This window comes from Mercenaria mercenaria, chromosome 3 (assembly GCF_021730395.1).
Source record: "Mercenaria mercenaria strain notata chromosome 3, MADL_Memer_1, whole genome shotgun sequence".
Lineage (NCBI taxonomy): Eukaryota > Metazoa > Mollusca > Bivalvia > Venerida > Veneridae > Mercenaria > Mercenaria mercenaria.
This window is the reverse complement of record NC_069363.1, coordinates 35543233-35560338: the sequence shown is the minus strand read 5'-3', so window position 1 is coordinate 35560338 and position 17106 is coordinate 35543233. Positions and strand designations below refer to the sequence as shown.

The 17106-nt window shown below is 34.9% G+C and overlaps 1 protein-coding gene across 4 annotated transcripts in view; it reads left to right on the top strand.

Moving 5' to 3' along the window:
* The first annotated feature begins 1567 nt into the window (after positions 1-1567).
* LOC123525088 (mediator of DNA damage checkpoint protein 1-like) overlaps positions 1568-17106 on the top strand; it is a 49363-nt gene continuing 33824 nt past the window's right edge. For 2 of the 4 annotated variants that reach the window (XM_053538192.1, XM_053538190.1), the window contains exons 1-10: positions 1568-1692; positions 9096-9196; positions 11460-11523; positions 12173-12225; positions 13187-13279; positions 14132-14224; positions 14552-14719; positions 15132-15195; positions 15796-15843; positions 16301-16393. In XM_053538192.1, coding sequence (XP_053394167.1) covers positions 9104-9196; positions 11460-11523; positions 12173-12225; positions 13187-13279; positions 14132-14224; positions 14552-14719; positions 15132-15195; positions 15796-15843; positions 16301-16393 — 769 coding nt within the window. In that variant the 5' untranslated portion in view covers positions 1568-1692; positions 9096-9103. Of the gene's footprint in view, positions 1693-7431; positions 7453-9095; positions 9197-11459; positions 11524-12172; positions 12226-13186; positions 13280-14131; positions 14225-14551; positions 14720-15131; positions 15196-15795; positions 15844-16300; positions 16394-17106 lie in introns of those variants that run through there. The other 2 variants (XM_045303827.2, XM_053538191.1) reach the window with 2 other exon arrangements.

Here is a 17106-nt window from a genome sequence, read left to right as displayed (position 1 = left end):
TGATTGAATGTAGTGAACTGAGCCAGTCTATATCCTATGTCCAATATCATTGTCTGTGAAAATCTCTAAAATAGACTGGCATTGTCTCTATGAAATGGGATTAGACAAAAAAGGGGCAAAATGTAGAAATATATTTATTGTCAGTCTGGTGGCTAGTCTACTTTTGTAGCTACTATTGAAAGTCAAGTTAACTTTCATGTGCATTGTTGGAGAGATCAATGATAAAGAAATCTGAAAAAAAGTTTAATTACATATTTCGATATCAAAATAAATGGGGAAAATAACTTCTTTTTGTGACCCCATTTGAGGCCCCATGGAACTCGTATTTTATGTTACAACATGATGCTGATTACAAAATCAGACTTTGAAGGTGTTACTTTTACATGGGGATTGGTTGGATTTCCTCAATTTTAGTGTACATTTTATCATGCTTGCGGATTTGCCTAAGGATCTTGGGAGTTAACCATGGGAGGTCGCAGCGTGTCTTAGTAGTTTTAGTTGGAATGTGTAGAGAACTAAGTCGATTTAGTTCATCTTGAACAGATTCCAATCTGAGGTGGGGTCAGAGTGGTCAGAATCAGCGAATTTCTTTCCAAACTCTGATAGGTCCCTTTTGAAATCATCCCAATTTGCTTTGTTAAAGCATTTTATTGACCTTTTGGGCTGGAGGGGACGGCCTATCTTTATGTTGATTTCATGGAAAACAATGTCGTGGTCAGATTTACCTAGACAAGGGATTGTTTTAGTACATTGAGTACTTCTTTACGTATAAAGAAGTTATATATAACTTCTTTAATATTTAATCGCCATGATTAAGAGGTTAGTGTATGCTCACTTCTAGGTGTGTCCTTAATTTCTATAGCATAAATTCTTCTTAAAAAGGTAAAAAGGGGTTAAATATGTATGACCTTATTCTAAGATAATCCTCAATTCTTTAGCATATATTTTTAATACTGAGGCTTAATGTATAAAGCTTATGTCCTTAGTCTGAGGTGCATCCTAAAGCTTTTTTGTCCATGTTAGCCAAAGAATAACACAATAATTTCATTGATAAATTCTGTGTATTGGACACATACAACTCTAGACTAGAGGACAGGCTTAGTTTAAATTACCAGGCTGCTGGAATGCAGGCTTTTGTGTCAAGTTAACGATGGCTGGACACTTCCTTAAAAAACTTTCCTTGGGATAGCTATTGACCTGATGGCTGTTTAACTAACAGTGGCAGTAACAAGTGATATATAGATTCACTGCATTAGTCAATCATTGACTCAATATAAATGGTCAACACACAAGTGTCATGAGCTACCTGCAAGGCCAAATTTTATTATTATGAAAGATTACTGATTGATATGTGCATGCATATGTGTTGACATTTATTATTACAAAATAATTACCATCTCCTTCCTTGATTTCCTCATACGTGCAACCCATTTCAACCGAAAATTACAAAATTATTGTCCTGGTTTGCCTTATTTTGATTGATTGGTTCCCAATAAAAACGCTGATGATTTTACACGGAATCGGAAACCAAAACAACTTAGTACGCATGCGTATTTTAAAAATTTGCGCGAAGTTCAAGGACGCCAAAATTTCGCTAAGTAAGGATTTATTTATTTAGCTGCTTCTTAAACATTGAAAATAAACGCATCTTCCATTTTCATGACAAGAAGATAAATGAAATAATTGTATTCTGTAAGTGATGCATTTTCTTTTTTATCAGAGAAGGTAAAGAGACGATAGGCCTTATTGTAATTTGTTTTCGCGACCAAAATATTTCGTGTAGCCCCCAGTCAGTTTTTGGTGCAGTTATTCCAACATGCAAGATTGCTCTTACACTAAGTATAAGGGAAATAGCTTCAAACATTAGAGAGAGATGTTATGAGCTCATTGCACACTGGATTCCTGGACATATGGGTATCAAGGGGAATGAATTGGCTGACAAAATGGCAAAAGAAGCTGCTATTCATAACTTTATCATGACATCACAGTACATTAGGGGTTCTAATTGACCAATCAGAGAGCTGCATTTTCAAGTACCTGCCAGTTTCCACTTGGGTATAACAAAGTATATTTACAATGAACATATAGTGACTTTAAAAATAAATAACACACTATTTTAGAAATCAAATTAAGATTTCACTCTGCACATGCCCCAGATGATGCTGCAAACAACAAAACTTCGAAGTTTCATTGAAATATTATATTGATTTAATATCTTTATTTTAGTTGAAAGTTTGAGATTTTACACAGGGAGTCTATGATAAAGTCCGAGTAAAATGTAATCATTACCCAAGTGAAATAAGTATCATTCCGCAATGTCTTGGACGTGTTAAAATTATGAATAGATACACAGGTGTTGGAGGAAGAAATTGGTGGGCTTATTGACAAGAATGAGGCAATTAACAACATGAAGGAAAGAGCTAAAGATAAATGGCAGAGACAGCATGATATGGATTTAGATACCATCAGAACAAGTGATCTCTTTGAAAGAGTAGGAATGAGGAATTGTACATCATATGTGGACAGACAGACATTCACTGCTTTTAATAGGTTGATCAGTGGTCACTGCAGGCTGAATGCTCACTTGGCTAAATTTGATGAGAAGATATCAGAAGAGTGTGATAATTGTAAATGTAGGGAAGACATTGATCACTACCTGTTCCACTGTAAGCGTTATGACTCGCAAAGAAAGATTATGGAGAAAGTTATTGAAGACTCTCTCAGATCTGAAAGCAACATAGGCGTCATAGATCAAAGTTTATTGCTAGGGGACCGAGAAGTGAGCAAAAGTGTGCAATCAGTAATAACTACAGCAGTTTTAGACTACATAAGAGACACGGGGAGATTTCAGTAGTATGTTATACACGATCCACACCACACAATTGTCTTTAATGAAATATGAGTACAAGTGTTTTAAGTACAGAAGAGTACCGTACAATGACGGAAATTAGTCAATACAGCACAGGAAGTTAATAGGCAGCAGTATAATGCCAATGACGAAACAACAATAACAATTTTACTTGTAATAATTTAGGTACACCAAAGAGAGGCTTAGTTCTGAAAATAGGAGAATATAAGAAACACGCTACGCCGTTAGTATAGCTGATATATATCCTGGCATCTGCCAGTGAAAATTGTCTGTTTACCATACTAATTCTAAGTGATTAGTTCTGGCTACCAGAACTTATCTGATGCTATTTCTATTTTCTGATGGTCGTGTACATTGTTTTGGTGTAAACCCATTTACTTACCACACCAGTAACATCTGCACACTGACCCTTGTGGGAAACTGATGATTTTATGCTTTATAATAGTTCATCACCATTCATAGGGCATGGTCATTTTTATGCCCCCGAAGGGAGGCATATAGTTTTTGACCCGTCTGGCGGTCTGTCCGCAATTTTCGTGTCTGGTCCATATCTTTGTCATCGATGGATGGATTTTCAAATAACTTGGCATGAATGTATACCACAGTAAGACGACATGTTGCGTGCAAGACCCAGGTCCGTAGCTCAAAGGTCAAGGTCACACTTAGACGTTAAAGGATAGTGCATTGATGGGTGTGTCCGGTCCATATCTTTGTCATCGATGGATGGATTTTCAAATAACTTGGTATGAATGTGTACCACAGTAAGACGACATGTCACGCGCAAGACCCAGGTCCGTAGCTCAAAGGTCAAGGTCACACTTAGACATTAAAGGATAGTGCATTGATGGGCGTGTCCGGTCCATATCTTTGTCATCGATGGATGGATTTTCAAATAACTTGGCATGAATGTGTACCACAGTAAGACGACATGTCACGCGCAAGACCCAGGTCCGTAGCTCAAAGGTCAAGGTCACACTTAGACGTTAAAGGATAATGCATTGATGGGCGTGTCCGGTCCATATCTTTGTCATCGATGGATGGATTTTCAAATAACTTGGCATGAATGTGTACCACAGTAAGACGACGTGTCGCGCGCAAGACCCAGGTCCGTAGGTCAAAGGTCCTAAACTCTAACATCGGCCATAACTATTCATTCAAAGTGCCATCGGGGGCATGTGTCATCCTATGGAGACAGCTCTTGTTGAATTCATAATTTTAACATGTCCGAAACATTGCGGAATGATACTAATTTCACTTGGGTAATGATTACATTTTACGCGGACTTTATCATAGACTCCCAGTATAAAATTTCAAACTTTAAACTAAAGTCAAAGTATTAAATCCATATAATATTTCAATGAAACTTCAAAAATTTTTAGTTTGTAGTATTACCAGTGGCATGTGCAGTCAAAATTATTATTTGATTTCTGAAGTAATGTGATACTTATTTCTAAAGTCACTGTATGTTCATTGTAAAAATACTTTGTTTTACCCAAGCGGAAACTGTCAGGTACTTGAAAATGCAGCTCTCTGATTGGTCAGTTAAAACTCCTGATGTCATATGATAAAGTTATGAATACCAAGATCATCTTTTTAGTTTACCCCGTGGAGAGCTCTTTTGATCACTCACTGTCAGTCATTTGTGCGTCCGTTCACACTTGTTTCTAACGACCTCTCCTCTGAAACCGTGAGGTTGAAGTTGATGAAACTTGGCCTGGATTTTCCTTGGATCATTTTCTTCCAAAAATTGTTCAAATGGATCTGCTGGGTTACAGATAGGGGCCGCCAGAGCTAAATATAGAAAACAACATTTTCTCGTAAACTGCTAGTCCTGTTTTAAATTAATTTGAGACAAATGGTCAATCTGCGACCATCTGCCTGCAGGATTGTTTAAAATATTCCAATAAACATGACGGTCATGGGGCGTGGTTATTTTAACCTATATAGTGAAAATGTCTAAAACCTCCTTGTCAGAAACTGCTGTCTGATTTTAAAATATTTACTTGAATGTTTTTGGGTGACTTTTTGCAAATATTATACAGTTACTCATTTTCGTCAAAAACATTGCCGCTAGGGGATGTGGTCACTTTTCCCAGTATGCTTGAATTGGAAACTTAAAAAATTGTCTTGTTTGATATTGTCTCCTAGGATCCTGTGTCATCATTCCCCCAGCCTCTTGTCCTCTCCACCACCACCATCCAAACTTTTATTGAATTGTAAATATTCATTTTTAACAAAGTTCATAAAAACATAACTTAAGTAGAAAGTTTAAATGCACAAAAATGTCAATAAATAACAATTCAGTACCACCTATTAGCTTTGTTTTGTATTGCCAAAGAAAGCAATAATTACCTTTAAGCTATACAGGCACTTAGAGGTCAGGCCTTCCCCATTCCCCACTCCACTTTTCACCCCTGCCCAATGTCAGCCAAAGTTTTAGCCTTTAAAAATAAACTTAGCATTGGTTTCGATTATTGAATATGTTTTGTTACAAATTCAACATCAATGCAATCAAGAAGTAAAGACATCTTATTAGCTGACCTGAGCCAAAGGCTCATGGTGAGCTTTTGTGACCGCTCGATGTCCGTCGTCAGTTGTTGTCATCTGTCCGTCAACAATTTCTTAAAAAATCTTCTTCTTGAAAACCACTGGGCAGAATTACACCAAACTTCACAGGAATGATCCTTGGGTTGCCCCCTTCCAAAATTATTCAAAGAATTGAATTCCATTCAGAACTCTGGTTGCCCTGGCAACCAAAAGGAAAAACTTTAAAAATGTTCTTTTCCAAAACCACAAGGTGTAGAGCCTTGATATTTGGCATGTGACATCATCTAATGTTCCTCTATGAAGATTGTTCAAGTTATGCCCCTAGGATGAAAAGAGGCCCCATCCCGGGGGTCACAAGTTTTACATACATGTAGATTATCTAGGAAAAAACCTTAAAAACCTTCTTATCTAAAACCACAAGACCTAGGCCTTTGATATTTGGTATGTAGCATTGCCTTGTGGTCCTCTACATAAATTGTTCAAATTATGCCCTTGGGGTGAAAAGAGACCTTGCCCTGGGGTCCCAAATTTAACATAGACTTATATAGGGGGAAAAATCTTCTTGTCTGAAAGTTCAAGGCCTAGGCCTTTGATATTTGGTATGTAGCATTGCCTAGTAGATCTCTAACAAGATTGTTCAAATAATGCCCCTGGGGTGAAGAGGCCCCGTCCTGGGGTCACTTGTTATGTAAGTTATATAGAAATAAGACTTCAAAAATTATCAGATAATATTTCCTAGACTGTTTAATTATAATTACATGATGACCCCAAGCGATTAGGGGTCACTTGACTGTGACCTTGACCTACTGACCTACTTTCTTGTTTTTAGCTAAGGTGAGCTTTTGTGATTGCTCGATGTCTGGCGTCAGTCGTCTGTCTGTCGTCTGTCAACATTTAGTTTGTGTATGCGATAGAGGCTGTATTTTTCAACTTATCTTCATGAAATTTTGTCAGAATGATTATCTTGATGAAATCTAGGCTGAGTTCAAAAATGGGTCATCTGGGGACAAAAACTAGGTCACTAGGTCAAATCAAAGAAAAACTTTGTGTATGCAATAGAGGCTGTATTTTTTAATTGATCTTCATGACTTTTGGTCAGAATGATTGCCTTGATGAAATCTAGGCCAAGTTCGAAAATGGGTCATCTGGGGTCAGAAACTAGGTCAAATCAAATAAAAAACCTTGTGTATGCGATAGAGGCTGTATTTTTCACAGGGTTTCAGAAATCTGCAAATTTACTGGTAGCCCATTGGGCTACCAATATTTTTGTCTGGTAGCCCGAACATTTTAGTTTATTCGGCATTGACCATTTTGGATTATTTGCTAAGTGCTTGTATACTACAGTCTACAGTTGAGATGGAATGCTTAAATCATTATAGGGTTTCTTAATTCCAGCTATATGTTGTAGATTTTGTTCTCTAAAATAGCAATTACAAGTGTCATCTGAAACTAAATTTTTACTCATTTTTTTCATTTTAGAAGATAAAATTATTTAAATTGGGAATTCTTCTCCCTCTCATTATTGTAATATGACAATCATAAACAGAAAGTCAGTCAATTTTTATAAACTTGCAAATTCCTTATTATTTTCAATTTATGTTATAAAATCATTTTAAGTCGGCAAATAATTCTATCTGATTCTTAACATCTTTTAAAAGACAGTTTGATAAAAGGACTAAAGCCGAGTAAATTACGTTTCTCTCTTTTCTTGGCACTGTGTAATTACGTATCCGAATTTATGTTTGTCCGAAATCAGGTATAGTTTCTGACATGAAAGCGTTAATTTTTGCTAAATTATTGTCGATTTTTGCATTCTATACAAGTATTTACATTAAAAAGCATAAAGTCGATGTAAGCACTTAATCAAATGTCACTTATTCCTACTCGATAAATACTGAGGTCAGCAAAAACGAAAGTACACTTTTGCAGGTGGCAGTAAGATGACGTAATTTTAAGACTTGTTTGCATATTGTTTTGAACACTACGGATCAGCAACTTGGAAGCTTTTGGATCAGTCTAAAATCTCGTGTGCACAGGTAAACATTTGCCTTCGGGTACGATTAAAAACAGTTAATTGTTTGCCGACTGTGACAATAGGTCGTAAGATTATTAATGCCTCCGGCATTATGTGAAACTGTCAAAGTTATGCATGAAGACTAGGTTATTGATTACTGGGCTACTCGATATAGAGTTTTAAAGAAGCCCGTCGGGCACGCTCTGAAAATATTTAGTAGCCCGATAGAATTTTCTGGTAGCGCCCAGGCTACTGATCTTCATGAAATTTGGTCAGAATGATAACCGTGATATAATCTAGGCCAGGTTCGAAAATGGGTCATCTAGGATCAAAAACTAGATCACTAGGCCAAATCGAAGAAAAACCTTGTGTATGCGGTAGAGGCTGTATTTTTCAACTTATCTTCATGAAATTTGGTCAGAATGATTGCCTTGATGAAATCTAGGTCGAGTTTGAATATGGGTCATCTGAAGTCAAAAACTAGGTCAAATTATAGAAAAATCTTGTGTATATGATAGAGACTGTATTATTAAATTGATTTTCATGAAATTTGGTCAGAATGATTGCCGTGAGAAAATCTAGGTCGATTTTGAATATGGGTCATGTGGGGTCAAAAAGTAGGTCACCAGGTCAAATCGAAGAAAAATGTGTATGCTATAGAGGCTGTATTTTTTAACTGATCTTCATGAAATTTGGTCAGAATGATTGCCTTGGTGGAATCTAGGTCAAGTTTGAATATGGGTCATCTTGGTTCAAAAACTGTGTCACTAGGTCAAATCAACGAAAAACTTGTGTATGCGATAGAAGCTGTATTTTTCAATTGATCTTCATGAAATTTGGTCTGAATGATAACCTTGATAAAATCTAGGTCACTAGGTCAAATCAAAGAAAAACCTTGTGTATGCGATAGAGGCTGTATTTTTCAATTGATCTTCATAAAATTTTGTCAGAATGATTTCCTTGATGAAGTCTATGTCAAGTTTGAATATGGGTCATCTGAGTCAAAAACTAGATCAAATCAAAGAAAAACCTTGTGTATGCGATAGAGACTGTATTTTTCAATTGCCATAATTTGGTCTTCATGAAATTTGGTCAGAATGATTGCTTTGATGAAATCTAGGTCGCCTCTGAATATGGGTCATCTGGGGTCAAAAAGTAGGTCACTAGGTCAAATGAAAGCAAAACCTTGTGCATGTGATAGAGACTGTATTTTTCAATTGGTCTTCATGAAGTTTGAATATGGTGATCTGGGGAAAAAACTATGTCAGTAGGTCATATCTAAGAAAATACTTTTTGGTCCAATCTTAATGAAAATTGGCCAGAATATTTGTTTCCATGATGTCACTAAGTCAAACATGTTTACACTGTTATGGTTTTTCTCAGGTGAGCGACCTAGGGGTGTAAGATGGATTTTTCCAGCACTGGTAAAAATACCGGAAATCCCCGTCTGGTATGCAAGAAAAAGTATATATATACCATCCAACAGTCTGAACTTTATAATATTATGAATGATAAAGTCAATTGATGATGATACTGACAAAAATGTAAAGATACACATATTATTATATATGTATGAATTTCAGAATTGTTCTGCGTAATATATTATATTGTACAATGAAAAAGGTGTTACAACACTAGAGATTACAGTTGATACTTTTATTGTAGGTTGCAGAATGGATGAGAGTGGTATTGAAGCAACACAAGCCCTGGACTTTGGAGACTATGAGGATGACATTACTGATGATGAGCCTGATGAAAGCACCCCTGTAAGTGCCATTGTTATCCTGGAAGTTAATTATATCAGATTAATTTTGATTCCCTTATTTTATAATAAGGAGTGATAAAGAAAAGTTTTATTGTTATAATGTGCCTGTTTGTTATTAGCTATACGAAGTATAAGGAGAGCTATCCTCAGGCCTTTTTTTATGCTGATTTTAGGGCCGAATTTCGGCCCCATTCCCCAATCTAAAAAGTATACTTTTTTCCCCACTTTGGCCAAAAATTCCCCATGCAAAAAAAAAATGAAATTAGTTTTGATTTTCAGTCCTGATTTTAACAACTTTTCAGCAAATATATTCCTCCAAACAATGATTTCGCGACGATAATTTCCCCTCCAAAAGGGACCTGGTACCCTTCCCCAAATTTACAAAAAAAGGGCTGATCCTACTCGACCCGGTGTCGGCGTCGGCGTCTTTCTGCGTCCCCACCTTGTTTAAAGTTTTTTTTACATTTTCTCTTTTTTCAACTTATCTCTGTAATTACGAGATGGATTTGATTCAAACTTGAAACACTTATTCCTAATCATCATCATCCACATCATCTGACATAAGGGCTGTAACTCTGGCACCAATATTTCATGAATTATCCCCCCTTTTCACTTAGATTTTGAGGTTAAAAGTTTTGATGCACTTTCACTCTATCTCTGTTATTACTGAATGGATTTGATTCAAACTTAAAATAGTTGTTCAACATCATCACCCACATCATATGACACAAGGTGCATAACTCTGTGACCAATTTTTCATGAATTATTTCCCCTTTTTACTTAGATTTTGATGCACTTTCACTCTGTCTCTGTTATTACCGAATGGATTTGATTCAAACTTAAAATAGTTGTTCAACATCATCACCCACACCATATGATGCAAGGTGCATAACTCTGTGACCAATTTTTCATTAATTATTCCCCCTTTTTACTTAGAATTTTAGGTAAGTTTTGATGCACTTTCACTCTGTCTCTGTTATTACTGAATGGATTTGGTTCAGACTTAAAATAGTTGTTCAACATCATCACCCACACCATATGACACAAGGTGCATAACTCTGGCACCAATATTTAATGAATTATGCCCCGTTTTGCTTAGGATATACTTATATAGTGTTTTGATACATTTTATCTTTACCTCTCTTATTACTTTATTTATTTATTTATTTATTTATTTATTTATTTTGACATAGACTCAGGCTATTGTGCAATATCTTCATCCACAATTGGAGTCATTAAACACTCCAGTGACAGCTCTGGTTTCCTCAGATGTGCCCAATTTCACTATCCAGCATCGAAACAGTCGAGCGCGCTGTCTCCTGTGACAGCTGTTGTTTTTGATGAACTGCTAACCTTTCAATATTGTGTGACATACTGTACAAAAAAAATTGAAACATCTTAAATTTATTTCTCAGTTTTTGTTGTTTTTAACTTGACTATATGAAGCATATAGAGAGATATCCTACTCGCCTGTGACCGAGTCTACATCCGCATACAAAATCAGCTTTGATACACTCATTTTATCTCTATTATTACATGATGGATTTGATGCAGGGCTTTTCATCAGGAAATTAGGAAGAGGACCTAGCCTTTCAAATTGGGAAATTCATTTAAGCGGTAATTGCTTATTTTGGGAAAAAAGCATTTGATTGAAACAGGGTCTTTTTTTCCTTCAGCAAAAGAGGTATGTAACAGAGGACACAATTTGGCGGTTTCCTACTCATAAATGAGCTCATATTACTTCCTATTTGTGATATATAATTGCCATAAAAACACAAAGTAATTTTTTTTTTACATTTTGGGAAGTACCTCTGCCACAGTTGGGAAAAAATGACCTTATTTTCAATTAGGAAGTGGCTGAATATCGGCCTCTGTTATATAAGGATGAAAAGCCCTGTGATGCAAACTTAGATAGTTTGTTTCCTTATCACTGCTATGTCTTGACACAAGCCCAGTAACCCTTGCACCAATATTTCATGAATTAATGCCCACTTATCTTCGAAATTCAGGTTTAATTTTTAATGCAACTTCATTCAAAATAATATTCTTTCCTCAGATACATATACTGGTATATGCCAATTTTACTATCAAACTTTGGAATAGTTGAGCATGTGTCTCCTTTGAAAACTCTTGTTTTTTTAACATATCTCCGGTATATAAGCCTTGTAGTTTAGAGATCATAATTATGTGGTCACTTGTTTATTCTCTTTGAAACTTATATAACCATGAAAGTTACATTTAAGTAAAAAACTAAAATATTTCAGGTTGCATATTTGAATGTTGCATGTCAGAAAGGCTTCCCTGGAAAAGTCTTCCCAGTATATGAAGGTAGGTTGTACAAAAAAAATCTTTAAAAAGAAAACAAACAAGTAAAGTATGCTTAAGATGATGTATGAGATGAAGTGTGTATGTCTTTATTTTAGAAAAAATGCTACTGTATTTAACATTAGGCATGCAGGTGTCATTGTTACCACTATATGGGTTGTAAGTCAACTAAAGTGTTGAAATATGTATTGAAGTATGAACTGAAATATCATACTACCCAGTATTGCCCACTATTGCCCAGTAAAACCCAGTTTCCCAGTATTACCCACTGGGCTGGGCAGTATGCTTAAAACCCCAGGTTTTTGCCAACCCTGATGCTACAGCATATCTGTGAAATTAAGCAGGAAATATTTTGCTGTTTCAATATATACCAACAGAAATGCAGAGTTTTGAATGATTGCTAGGTTTGTTTGTTGGATTTTAAGAAACAGCTACACAGTCAGGTAGGTCGTACAATGAATTTGCAGCTTTAACGATCAAGAAAAACCTCACAGTGGCAAGGGGTATACCGTAAGACCGTTAAGTGATTTATAAATCATAGCCAGCCTAGCCAAGCACCCTTAACCACTTATAAGGCATACATTATGTATGGTAGAGACAGCTTACTACTATTGCGCATTAATTTACCGGTTTACAATTTGATATTTCGTAGGAGACAATGTGATTGGTCGAGGTGAAGAATGTAAAATTTCTGTACCTATGAAGGTGAGTGATCTAAAATTTAATTTTGAAGGTGAGTGATTTAAAATTTAATTTTCTTGTCTTTATGTGTAATTTAGAAATGTGTCTCCAGAAATTTAACAGTGTTACATTTGTAGTTTTGATACTCTTTGGTCAAATATGAATACATTCAATAAAAACTGATTGGAGTTACTGACTCCAGTTTAAAAGATACCGAGGAAATGGTAAAACAGTTATCATATCTTTTATTGAAAGCATCTTGCTCGCAATTTTAAAAAATGGAAGTCCTCCCACAACTAATTAAAATGTGTATTTTGTAAAACAGCCCTTTCTATAACTGACATGTAAAATTTTGAAATTATCTAGGTAAAGTATGAAAACAGTGATTTAAAAAAAGTAAAACATACAAGTCAGTTTTGTAATGATGAATAAAACAACATTTTTGATGGGTTTTTACAAGTTTTCATTTCCTTGTTACTTCTAGATGTCAAATATACTGTGAAATCATCTAATTTTGTTGCCATGACAACTGTTTCATGGGGATATAAATAGAAGTTTGTTTGTTGAGATTTAATTTTGTGGATTGCCTCAACCACAAAATCCAGGAAAATTAGTTCCTTCGCAACCCAGTATTGATGATTTTACAGTAAATGCATTTTATTTCAAACTGGGAGTAAATGAAGATAATCTTTTTTACACCACTTCTGTGAATGAATAGCTTAAGAGTTGAATACCTTTCTTCATGATAGTTGTGATGTTTTTGTGGTGCTATACAAATAACATAGCTACATGTGCAGCTACATGTTGCATTTGATAGGTGATACTTTATATTAATTATAAATAGTACTGAATAACAGAAAAAAGTCAGTAACTTTCAAATGAGATTTTGATCTGGTATTCTTCACAGTTTTATCACTGATCCAGTTAAACTATTTTTTTTTAATGATTACTTTATTGAATAACTGCAATTTCCTTCAATGTTCAGGCTTTGTCGCGGGAACATGCATGTATTGAGGTGAAAGGAGATTCTCATTTCATCTATGATAAAGGTAGCAGAAATCGGACTAGAAGAAATAAGGTTTGTTATTTTACATGAGTAGTAATATTGATATTGAAAATGTTGTTTCTATGTTAGAAAAATAAAACAAGGCCTGGCTGTCATTGATTTATCACAATTGAGAGTTCGGATATGAGATTTGATTTTCTTGTTTGTTTATAAAACTGGCAAACATACTGAGCTGTGCTTGAACATTTGGTCCAGTCAGTATACACAAAATATCATGGGAGCAAGTTTTGAACATTTCGGTTAGCATATTCTGTAAAGAGAGGACTGGTATCTTCGGATGAAAGTTCAGTGAATGTGACAAATAATACAGGTTTTTGTGGCATTTGTGGGTAAAATGTTATTGAAAAAAATTGTGAAATGCAACAATTTTATTGCAGTCACCACTTTTAGAAATTACCAGTTAGGAAGAAATCACACTGATATTTCCCAAAACTGAATGCTAGGGCATCTTCCTCTCAAGTAAAAAGGCCCTTAACCACCCCTATAGTCTAGTAGTAGAGTGCCCGCTTTGAGTATGAGAGATTGTTGGTTCAATCCAGGTCTGTGTAGTACCAGAAATGTAAAAAGGGATTAGTTCCCTTGCTTGGTGCTCAGCATTAAAAGGGAAACTGGCCTGTCTTCTCTCAAAACTTTGTTGCCATGGATACTAGTAAAAATGATGTGTTGAAAATGATTGATATACAGGTAAGTTGTAGCACTTGTGTCACAGCCAACATTAAATAAATAAGGATGAAGTATAAACTAAATACTATTTGTCTGTCTGATGGCATTATTGGACAGCAGTTAACTGCCTTTCTGTTTTAACTTAGAGTGAAAAAGTGATCTTGCAGATGGCTTTGCAATGCTTGCTTTTTCAATTTTCAGCATTTTTTGGCAGCTTCTGTTAGGTATGAGTTAAAAAACAAGGACAAGCTAATATTTGGAGATGTGGAATCTGAATACCAAATTGGCTCTCAGGTAACTATTAGATAAGTTTTATATTGGGCAGTTAATGGTAAATTGATTGTTATTTTATAAATTTTATATCGGGCAATTAATGGTAAATTGATCAAGTGTTGCTTAAAAACAATGTACAGCAGCTTCATATAAATGATTAAAGGATTTTACTTTGATTTCAGTTTTCAAAAGGTCTGTTTTGAGACAGTCAGTCAGCTGTAGCTGCTGAAGTTACTTGTAATTCTTTTTGAAATGCACAATTTACTGATGTCCATCCCTTAAGTATTTAACATCATTTTGAAGTTAATGGATGGACAGATATCAGATTATTTGATATTTTAATATCAGGCAGCTGATGATGGTGATGAGACTGGTTCAGAATCCATGTTTCAAACTGCTCCAGATGATGAGGAGCTTGATAATTCAGTAGAAACAAATGAAAGGACCGAGGACAAGCCTCCAGATGAGGAGGACTATGCTAGTGATGCAAGCAGTGATATTTTAGAACCAACCCAGGTAAATAAAATAAATATTATATAATAGGCAGATTATAGTTCTTTTGGGGGCCTCTGTGGCTGTGTGGTTAAGGTCACTTGACTTCAAGTCACTTGTCCCTCCTCAAAGTTGCCATATGACCTATAATTGTGTTTGGGTGACATTAAACCCAACAAAATGAATCAATATAATTCTTTTGTATGCAAGATATTTGCAGTTACATTGTAATGATACTGTGTTTTCTAAATTATCAAGAATAACTCTCTGCGATTTAGGTACTTGTCAGTTGCTACAAGCTTTTCTTCAGATTTTATGTCTTTGGAAATTAAACTATTTCGAACTAATTTAGCAGAAATGTTTCATGTTTTGTTCTGTGAAACTGTGGTGAGTGGTATAGAGTCAGCATACATGTAGCCCTCTTGTTTTATTTCAGCCTTTTGCAGGGAACACTCAGTCCATGTTGGGGAATAGAGTGCATAATGGCAACTCCACATTGGGTACGTCTGTAGATACTTTCCATGTTACAGAGTCATATATAGGCTTAAGACTCAAAACAAAACTACATCTATTGAAGTCATAGTTTCTTCTGGAAATTTGAGTGGAGTCATAAATGCTAAGAAAGTTGACACCTTTTAAAGGTGTTCCTTGCAATGATGTCTTGCAGTCACGAGTGATGTTTTGTTATATACATTTGTATATTGATAATATCGATGATTATTAGTTAATGAACTACATAATGTGATAGCATTTTGGAAGACTGGGCAGAAGTTAGTTAGGTTTTATTTAAAACAGATTTGTTAAAGTTATAATTACAAAACTGATAAAGAGTAGTGTGTCATACTATTGGAAATAAAGATTTTAAAGATGGATATGCTGACCATTTACAGTTTCAGAGCATCATAAGACTCATGTTTGAAAGATAAGGAGGAAATATTTTTTTGCTCTATCCAAGTTGCTTAGTGGGATATTCTTCAGAAAGTCATTGGTCAAATATGTTAGTTCTGTATATTGTTGACATGTTTGGTACAGTATTGTAATGCGTACTTTGTATTTACTGAACTGGTCATGGTACAGTGTTGTTTTGATGTACATTTCAGCTCAGAATATAACAGTGAAAGATACACCTGCAGCACATAAAACTAAACGTAAGTACAACTGGCTGAATAGACAAGTGGCAAGAATCAAGGCTGAAATGAAAAGAAAAAGAATATTACAAACTTACTCAGCAGAGGAAAAAAAATTAGCATAATTCAGCTTAACAAAAAAAAAAAAGAAATGTTGAATGTTGAATGTTGTATTGTCTTTGATCTAATATTCAGATATTTTTGTGAAATTAAAATTTGATTTGTAACAATCAAAAACTTAGTATTAAGATAAGCCAAAGCAATATTCCTTTAATATAATATAGCATATTTAGATGATAGCAAAAAAATGCTGTTGCTCGTGCTGTCGTGCATTCCCACTATCTGCTGGGTATATCAAAATTATCATTTGTACTTGTTTAAAAAACTTTACAGGTGTAATTAATTCCACAATTATCATGTGGATAGTATCAGTTTAAATATGTAGATATTGTTTAATATATGTAACATTGTTTTGAAGGCTTTACTGAGGATATAGTGTTACCTGAATCTGACTCCGATACTGATGGTGAAAGATCTACAAAACCACCTGCTACACTTGCTATTGTTGCTGGTTAGTAGATAAGATAGAATATCAGGGCCTGAGTTCGGAGACCAGTTAAAAATGAAATATTTGACTGGTTGTTTCTGAGAACAAATTTGAAATTACCAAATAGTAAGTTTGAAGCCTGATACTGGTCTCCCAGAACAGTTTTATAACATTGTGAGTTGGGTGTATATTCTACTTAATTATACAAAATGCGGTATAGCTGTCTATTTTACAGTGATAACTTAGTCCAGTTTTACTTGATAGCTGCTTCACATGAGAGAAGTCCACATTGCAGTTATTTAACCACGGTTAGTGATACTGTAGTGTGAAAAGGCAATATAATTAAAGGAAATGTAATTCTGCATATAAATGCTTCTAATGTGGATGAAAGAGTACAAATTTCCCATTCCATGTGGTATTAAAAAGATCAACACCAACACGATTAAAATGGAAGTTATTTGAAACTAATACAAACAAAACCCATAAATTCTAATCTTTGAGTTACATTTTCATTTGCTAATGTCTTCACCATTCAGTATAACATTTCTAGCATACAACTGCTGTTATTATCATTTTCAAGGTGTGTTTTCTCAGAAAAGTTAACATGTGTTCCTCAGATCAAAAGTATTTAAAACACCTTTTATACAATCATGTATATACATTCTCCGTGGCAAAAAAAAATGTATTACAGCCATGTGATGCATAATCAAAATAACGTTTAGGGAAATGAACACTTA